General features: G+C 43.3%; 1 protein-coding gene across 1 annotated transcript; it reads left to right on the top strand.

Moving 5' to 3' along the window:
* The first annotated feature begins 945 nt into the window (after nt 1-945).
* LOC308157499 (perforin-1-like) lies at nt 946-2,242 on the top strand. The gene is made up of 2 exons (XM_080531059.1): nt 946-1,033; nt 1,591-2,242. Exon 2 carries the CDS (start codon nt 1,610-1,612, stop codon nt 2,000-2,002), a length of 393 nt encoding a protein of 130 aa, XP_080387185.1. The 5' UTR covers nt 946-1,033; nt 1,591-1,609; the 3' UTR covers nt 2,003-2,242.
* Nucleotides 2,243-8,562: the final 6,320 nt, after the last annotated feature.

Below are 8,562 nucleotides of genomic sequence, written 5' to 3'. Positions count from 1 at the left end.
GCTCCAGGGAGCCACTAGGGCGGCGCTAAAGAGCCGCATGCGGCTCTAGAGCCGCAGGTTGCCGACCCCCGTGTTAGGACGACTTACGTTAGTTGGTTAACACGATGTTGAATAAATGGAGTACGCTCCGACTTGAAGCTCTGAGTATCAGTCTCCGTTATTGAACATATCAGTTCGACATTCACACCAGTGACCAGGGAGGTGACCCCAAGTCCTTACGTGAAGGCGTGGTGCGGTTCCTCCTTCAGTGGGGTGTTGTAGGTCACAGAGGACGATGCTGACCCCTGGTGGGGTATGGGGTTCATGTCATGTTACAATGCAAGAGACAACCTGACATTAGGGTGAAGGCCTCTGATGTGAGTTAGGACAGCTAACATGTGGCCTGCTTAACACATGGGAGGTCTGGAACTCATTACAGGCACAGCACCCTGAGCAAGGGAGAGGTCCTGTACTATTCCTTTACTCCATACAGCTAAACCAAGTCTTCTCTAGTTCCAAATGACATGGATGTTTTCCCTCCTTCATCTCTCTTTTCCCTTCTTTCTTTCACGTTCCCCCCCTCTCTCTCTCTCTCTCTCTCTCTCTCTCTCTCTCTCTCTCTCTCTCTCTCTCTCTCTCTCTCTCCCCCTCTCTCTTTCTCTTCCCTCTGTGTGTCAACTTATCTTAAAAACACTTTCCATCTACCTAGTCAAAGACCCCCCAAACCGTCTCCTACCCTCCTTTCCTACCTCTGTCTCATGAGAGATCAGCACAGAGTATACATCTCAACTCCTAGCCCCTCTAGTTCCATGTTCCACACAGCTAGACCCCCCCCCCGCCTTTACACTGACAATGACAGTTGGTATCTTTGGCTGAACTAACCCTGAGAACAGACCAGGTGTGTTTGTTAAAAAGTACATTGAGGGGCAGGGAAAGGTTCCAGGGCCGTGGTGTGTGTTGGGAGGTGTGGTGATTGGGGCACGGTATCTGTCTTTAAAAAGAGGGGACAGTTGGAGACTGTGTAACGAGACAGACGTCCATCTACAGAGTTCAGGTAACGCCATACAAACTTGATTAATTGTTTAATGCATTTCATTTTCAGAAGCAAAAAAGTATACATATTATAAAAATTATATGATGCTTATTATGTTATTTAAATAATTTGGGGTCTAAATAACTTTTTTTAAATGTATCTCTCTTGCTCCACCGTCAGCCTTCACGTCTTTTGTCCATATGCGATCACCTATAGGCTTAGGCTATTATTAATCATTTATTATATTTTTTAAATTTACTTTCTACTTTTATTTTTTTTGCATCCATTTGTATAGCCTAAGATATCTCTCCAAACCTCCTCCTTATCCTTATAATGTATGTTTTCTCTCCCTCCCTCTCTCTCTCACCATTTGTGATTCGGTCTGGTCAATAAGGCAGCAAGTCGGCAGCCGATTTAATGTTCAGACTTATTTAGAAAAATGTTTAAAAAAAAAAAGAAATTTGTGTTGTGATTTTCAACAACGTTGACTTATTTCCGTCCAAACATTTTGATTTGATTGCTGACTTGTTACCCCTTTCACCAGACCATGCCACATTTTCTCTCATCCCCATCCACAGACTGATCCCAGTGCGAGACATGGCCTCCTCTTCTCTCTCCCTGTCCTTGCTGTTCCTAGGAGCCCTGACCCTGGTCACCGCAGAGTTCACTCTGTACAACCTTCGTGGCAGTGACCTTCCGGGTGGTCTCCTGGGCACCACAGACGGCTACGTCAAGGTGTTCTGTGGTCCCTCATACCTGGGGGAGACGGAGGTGCGGAGAGACAACACTGATCCCTGGTGGTCAGAGAAGTTTACCTACTTCAATGCCGAGCAGAACCACGTCCTGAGGATGGAGGTGCACGACAGCGACTTATTCTTCGATGATCTTCTAGGGACCTGCCAGAGACAGATCAAGAACGGGACCCACGAGCACTCCTGCTTCCTTAAAAAGGGGGGGACCCTTCATTACACCTACACTCTTGTTGACTAACCGCTAGTTACAGTGCAACAACCTCGGTGACAGGTGTAATGCATTATGATAGTCATAGTACATCAAGAGACTTGTCATACGTGCATATACTGTACTCTTCTTATATTGTCTCACTATCATTTCATTATGGTCCCGAGTTATCAGCCATTTTGACTGCGTTTGCACACCTGTGTTCCTTGTTGTTCCAGCTCTGTATCTCATTGGCATCCTCACCCTGTCACTCTGTTCTCACATCCTTATGGCTCCAATGAAATAAAATGTGCTTCACTGCACAATTGTCTCAGTCAGGCTCTCTATATGTATTGTATGCCAAGATAAACAGTCAATGCTCAGTTAATGTGCTAGATTTGATCCAAAATTGATAGTTTGAGCAAATATAATGTATGTAGTCTTGGCTGGGGGTATTGGCTAAACTGATCTAAACTGGTTAGTATGCATTCCAGGATAAGGATTCGCCTTGACACACAGTGTTGAAACAAGGTGTACCAAATGAAGAGCTTTACACTATTCTAATAGCCTCCATTAGCAACATGTTTGGTCAAGTGACATTTAACATTCACAATCTTAAAGATTAATTAAATCTTCAAGAATATGATATTAAATCTAATATAACATAATCTATACAGATACACAGATACATATATTATTGGGTTGTAGCCCTGACAGTATGCCTTATTTTATGGTATCCCTTAGAGCCCAGAGGTGTATCTCACCTTACTGAACGGGTCACAAAAACGATAGTGGCCTTTGTCTACACTGCATAAGAGGATCATCACTCTTAGTCTTCCATCTAAGGAACATAAGATAGATTACATTTTCTTTAACCTAACACTTTGTCTGATAACTGTCTGAAATACAAAACAGATATCAAATAAATTAGTGATCTGTATAATGCAAAAAAATGTACACAAACAGGATGATGTAGGATGGCTATGTGTACATTTACATTTACATTTTTGGCATTTAGCAGACGCCTTATTCCAAAGCGACTTACAATCAATACATTTGAATACTAAGCATGTGAATCATCAGTCCACCATTCGTAGCAGGAAGAGTAATCCAGCTCAGGCCTGGAGCCACTGATAGAAGGAGAAACCTTCTCCTATCACCTTCTTCTAAAACCTTTTTTCTTTTTCTTTTTTCTTTTTTTATTACACTGGAGAAACAGATAAACAGTACAAGGGGGGCAGTAGATGTTTTTAGGGACACAGTAGAGGGGAAAGCGGGTGTCTTTAGGAGACGTAGTGCTGAGGGGCAGAAGATGTCTCAGGAGGAGCAGTTAAGGTGTAACCTGAAGGGATGGGTCTTCAGTCTACACAGTTATGTTGAGCAGAAGGTGTAGTGACCACACTAAGTCGTCTTCAGGCAGCATGATTTTCTATCATTCAAACTATGGATATTGTGGACATGAGGTATACAGAAATGTGCAAATAAGCAAACCCTCCCATTGCTACCAGCAGGATCATCCAGGTTGGGTGAGACTTCATACACCTTTGCTGATTTCTGGTAAACAAGTCACTGCTGAGACTAGATGTTCACATGTTTGCCTGTTTACCAGCATGTGCTTGCCAGCATGTGTTGCTATGTTTTGGGTGACTGAAGTTGACATTTAGAGTTGAAACAAGGTCGTGTTCTCAATCACCTGTTGGAATTCAGCCATTTCTCACCTACCAGCCTTGTTCCTTCAAAGCATATCTTTTCCAGTATTTCTGGTTAGGGACATTGCTTATCTTGCCTATTACAGGTGTTGACATCTCTAGAGAAGACATAAGGTACTATAGTTGATCTGGGGATACCCCACTAAGAATGCACCATATGGGGGGTTCATATTAACTTTTGATGTTGCATGCATACGCTCTCCATGACTATTGTGCGGCTTGTGTCCATTTTGCCATTTTCTCTTCTCTATCTGTCTTTCTCTGTCTCTCTGTCACTGCCTCTGTCTCTGTCAGTTTCCTCGGCTGAGAGCCATGACCTTCTCTTTCTCCCAGCTGTCTGTGGGCGTCCTGGTCCTTTGTGGTCCAGGATGAACATGTCAGGGTGACGAGCATCCAAGGCAGAGGCCCTGTGGGCCACCCTGTCCCTTATGTAAAGGTGTGGTGCGTCACACTGAAGCCTTTGGGACAAGGATCATAGTCTTACCTGTGGTTTGGTGTATCACAATTAGCTAATTACTGTACCTTATGTCATTTACATTTATATTTTTGGCATTTGGCAGACGCGTTTATCGAAAGCGTCTTACAACAAATACATTTGACTAAGTAAGTGAATCATCTATCCACCAGTCATAGTAATCTATGCTTGGGCCAGAGGCCATTGGCAGTCTGAGTGCTTTTTTTTCTGCTTTTTTTTTTCTTTCTTAACAGTACAGCAACTGTACAGGGGGGGTAGAGGGGAAGTAGATGTCTTAGAAGTAGAGCGACCAGCCAGGTAGGATTCAAACCAGGAGAGTGCAGAGCCAGAGATGCCCAGATTAGAGAGGGTAGAGAGAAAGATCGGGTGGTTTACTGTGTCTATGTCTCTTGGCAATGCTCAGAGTGCTATCATTGGCTATGGCATCACTGAGAACAGGCCACCTGTGGGTCAATATTTCTGTTTATATGTCTGGGTGTGGGTGGGTACAGTATGTATGGGTGTCTGGGTCTGGTCTTTATAAACAGGGTGCATGCATAGGAGAGACCACCATTATTCAGGAAACCCTGAGATAGACAGACGCCTGTCTCGAATCTAAATTTCACAGGTACTGTAGGACATCTTTTTCTTTATCTCTCTTTTTTCTCATCGTGTCTCTGAGGAGTATATACATGTGGAGTGATTGTTATTCTTGTGCAGCTAGTGTTCTTATCCTCTCTCCCTCTCTCTCTCTCTCTCTCTCTCTCTCTCTCTCTCTCTCTCTCTCTCTCTCTCTCTCTCTCTCAGTTTCTCTTTAACCCAGTTTCCTCTCCTTCATCGATCAGAACCATGGCCTCCTCTCTCTCTCTTCTGTCCATGGGCGTCCTGGTCCTCTGTACCCTGGGTTTGGTCCAGGGTGGAACACTCAGGGTGTTTGGTCTCAGCGGCAGCGACTTGGGTGGGGACTTATTTGGCCTCCCAGACGCATATGTCGAGGTGTGGTGCGGATCCTCCTCTGCTGGCAAGACAGAGGTCAAAAGAAATAATAAAAACCCAACCTGGACCAAAGAATTAACCTGTGTGGATGCCGAGGTTAACTTAAAACTGAGGCTGGAGGTGTACGACAGCGATTTCCTCAAGGATAAGCTCCTGGGAATCTGTTCCACAGTAGTACGCGTCGGCACCCAGACTCTTACTTGTGGTTTGGGGGGATGGGGAACCATCACCTATAGTTATCACCTATAGTTATCACCTATAGTTATCACCTATAGTTACACTATAGTTACACTGAGCCTAGTGTAATTCTTTTGACCATTTGAGCCACTCACTCACCTTCAATAGTCAGCCACCCCTTGTCAAAATGAAATTGTATTGAATGTGATTAATAACTGTTAAGGCATCACCCCAATAAAATAGTATCAATAAAATAAAATAAAACTTACAATTGCACAATGCTCTCAGTGTGATTTCTCTTCACTCTGCATACTGGTATATGTGAGGTGTTGTTATGAAGGCCACTCTAGATTTGGGCCTGTGATTAATTACATTTGTTGAGCCTTTACATTTTTAATCCCACCCTTGCGTTGGTATCCGTACTTTCTGACCGATACAGTAGTATTAAGAAGGGAACTGACTGGCAATAAAAATAAATGACTTGTTTTCGGGGCTCCATTGGATACATTACCCATTTCCTGTCCTCCGATTTCTACCTCCACTGATGGAGATCAGTGCCAGCGGGATAAACCATGACCTTTCTTCGGTATTCAATCTTTGACTTCATTTTAATTTAGAAAACCCTCTTAACAGCTTCACCCATATCAAAAGAGACTGTCACACAAAGTAACCAACCATTAGATTAGGAAATCCTTATCATCATGCCTGTTTATATTAATTAGATGTGTCAATGAATGAGCTTGCGTACTGTGTCACTGTGCATGTGGCAGTATGCTCCTTGTTCTAACTCAGCATGGGTGTCTCATTGGCGCACTCGCTCACTCTCACTCCAAGTCCGGACCTCCATATGGCATCAATAAAGACCACCATTCTTTGCATAATAATCTCTAACTACATATGTGAATTATATTAGTGGACAATACAGTATATGTTGCATTAGTATGACCAATTTCCCAATGACAGGTATTTCAACAATATTTGATCCGAGAAGCTTTTCAATCCAACATGTGGCACTATAGATTGCAGACTTACATAACTTTATTTACTCAATGGTGTGGCCTTCATCTAATCAGCATTTACTTACCGACTGCCACTTACCTACTTACCTGTTGCCTCTTGACAATGCTCAGTGTGCTCTTATTGGCTATGGCATCACTGAGAACAGGCCATCTGTGGATCAATATTGCTGTTTGTATATCTGGGTGTCAGTGTGGCGGTGGCTGTGGTTGATTAGATTATGTAGGGATGTGTGGATGTGGTCTTTATAAACAGACAACAGGCATAGCACCCACCAGCATTCGGGAAACCCTGAGAGACGCCTGTCTCAAGTCTAAATTTCACAGGTACTGTTGGACATCTTTTTCTTTGGCGTTCTTTTTTCTCATCCTCTCTTAAGACTATTTGTGGGGTGAAATGTGGCACTCTCTCTTACACTGGTACATTTTGCCATTCGTTCATTCTCTCTCTCTCTCTCTCTCTCTCTCTCTCTCTCTCTCTCTCTCTCTCTCAGTTTTGCCTCCTTCAACGATCAAGTCCTTGCCTGACAGCCATGGCCTCCTCTCTCTCTGTTCTGTCCATGGGCGTCCTGGTCCTCTGTGCCCTGGGTGTGGTCCAGGGTGGAACACTCAGGGTGTTTAACCTCAGCGGCCGCAACATGGGTGGGGACTACTTGATTCCTGACCCGTATATCATGGTGTGGTGCGGTTCCTCCTACATTGGCAAGACAGAGGTCAAACATACTGAAAACCCAACCTGGAACAAAGAATTCAACAGTGTGGATGTGGAGTCTGACTCAAAACTGAGGCTGGAGGTGTATGACTGGGATCTTCTCACGGATGACCTCCTGGGAATCTGTTCCACAGAAGTACGCACTGGCACCTTTACGAGTGTTACCTGCGGTTTGGGGGGATGGGGAACCATCACCTATAGTTACACTTTTAGGCCGTAGTGTAATAGAAACAATAAAAAAGTTTTTACCCTGCAGAATGCTCTCTGTCTGATATTCTCTTCAGTCTACATACCGGTAATTTGTAGATATGATGGTAACTCTACAGATGTGTCTGTGATATATTGCATTGTTTAAACCTTGAGTCCAACCCATGCGTCAGTATCCATACTTTCAGACAGATAGCATTTAGAAAGGAGTGAGTGATGATAAAGGAAATGGCCTGGCTGTTTTCCATCTGTCTAAGTAACAATTACTCATTCACATTACAATTCAACCATATAATGTTGTACATTCCCATCCTGCCAGAAGGGGGCGCTGCTACACAGAGAACTTATGGCTGGGATCATGTCGTGCAGAATATGGCGTTAGTGGTCTGTCACAGTGAGAAAGGCCCTTACGGCCTTAAAACCACAATCTGCAAAAGGTGAAACGACTGATTTGCAGATTGCGGCGTGGGTGGAATAACAGGTGTAAATCTATAACTATATATGTCTGAGGGGCAACGATACACTGTACTGTTTAATTAGCTATTAATGATGAAATATGAGACATCTTCTGACCCTCACCACTACGTCTCCTGAAGACACCCGCTTTCCCCTCTACTGTGTCCCTATGAACTTCTATTGCCCCCCTTGTACTGTTTCTCAGTTTCTCCAGTAAAAAAAAAAAAAAAAAAAAGTTTTATTAGAAGGCGATAGGGAGAAGGTTTTTCCTTCTATCAGTGGCCCCGGGCCCGAGCTGGATTACTCTTCCTGCAACGAATGGTGCATTGCTGATTCACATGCTTAGTATTCAAATGTATTGATTGTAAGTCGCTTTGGAATAAGGCGTCTGCTAAATGCCAAAAATGTAAATGTAAATGTAATTAACTTTTTATTACATCAACACAAGTAGATTAAATGACAATAGCCATGACAACTCCTAACCACGTGTAGCAGTGTTGAGTGGAAGTGTAGCACACAGTTCTTGATTTCAGTCTCAATGAACCCTGAATGGTAATGCTTCACTGTATGCATTATCACTGAGGTTGATTGGAAACTTAAGCACTTTCATTCAGCAAGTCATCAGTCATAATATCAAGCACCTCATTTCTCTCATAAACAAGTGATGGATGTTGACTGCTGAATAAAAAGGCAGCCAACATGGAAAGAAGGCAGCCTACATGGAAGTAGATGAGTTATCATTTCCAAACTGTAATTTAAGATATGAGAAGTCAATATGGACTGATGCAATATGCCTCAATGAAACGAGTCACAAACTATCCAAATGCTCTTTGGAATAAGATTCAGATTCAGAAATGGTGAGAAAGAAGGCTACGTTATGGCTT

Source organism: Nansenia antarctica (genome assembly GCF_963989245.1).
Source record: "Nansenia antarctica genome assembly, chromosome: 5".
Taxonomy (NCBI): domain Eukaryota; kingdom Metazoa; phylum Chordata; class Actinopteri; order Argentiniformes; family Microstomatidae; genus Nansenia; species Nansenia antarctica.
This window is presented reverse-complemented; position numbering and strand designations above follow the sequence as displayed.

Excerpts from the sequence above, each read along its gene's own strand:
- LOC308157499 (XM_080531059.1), top strand. The coding sequence starts at position 1,610 with ATGGCCTCCTCTTCTCTCTCCCTGTCCTTGCTGTTCCTAGGAGCCCTG.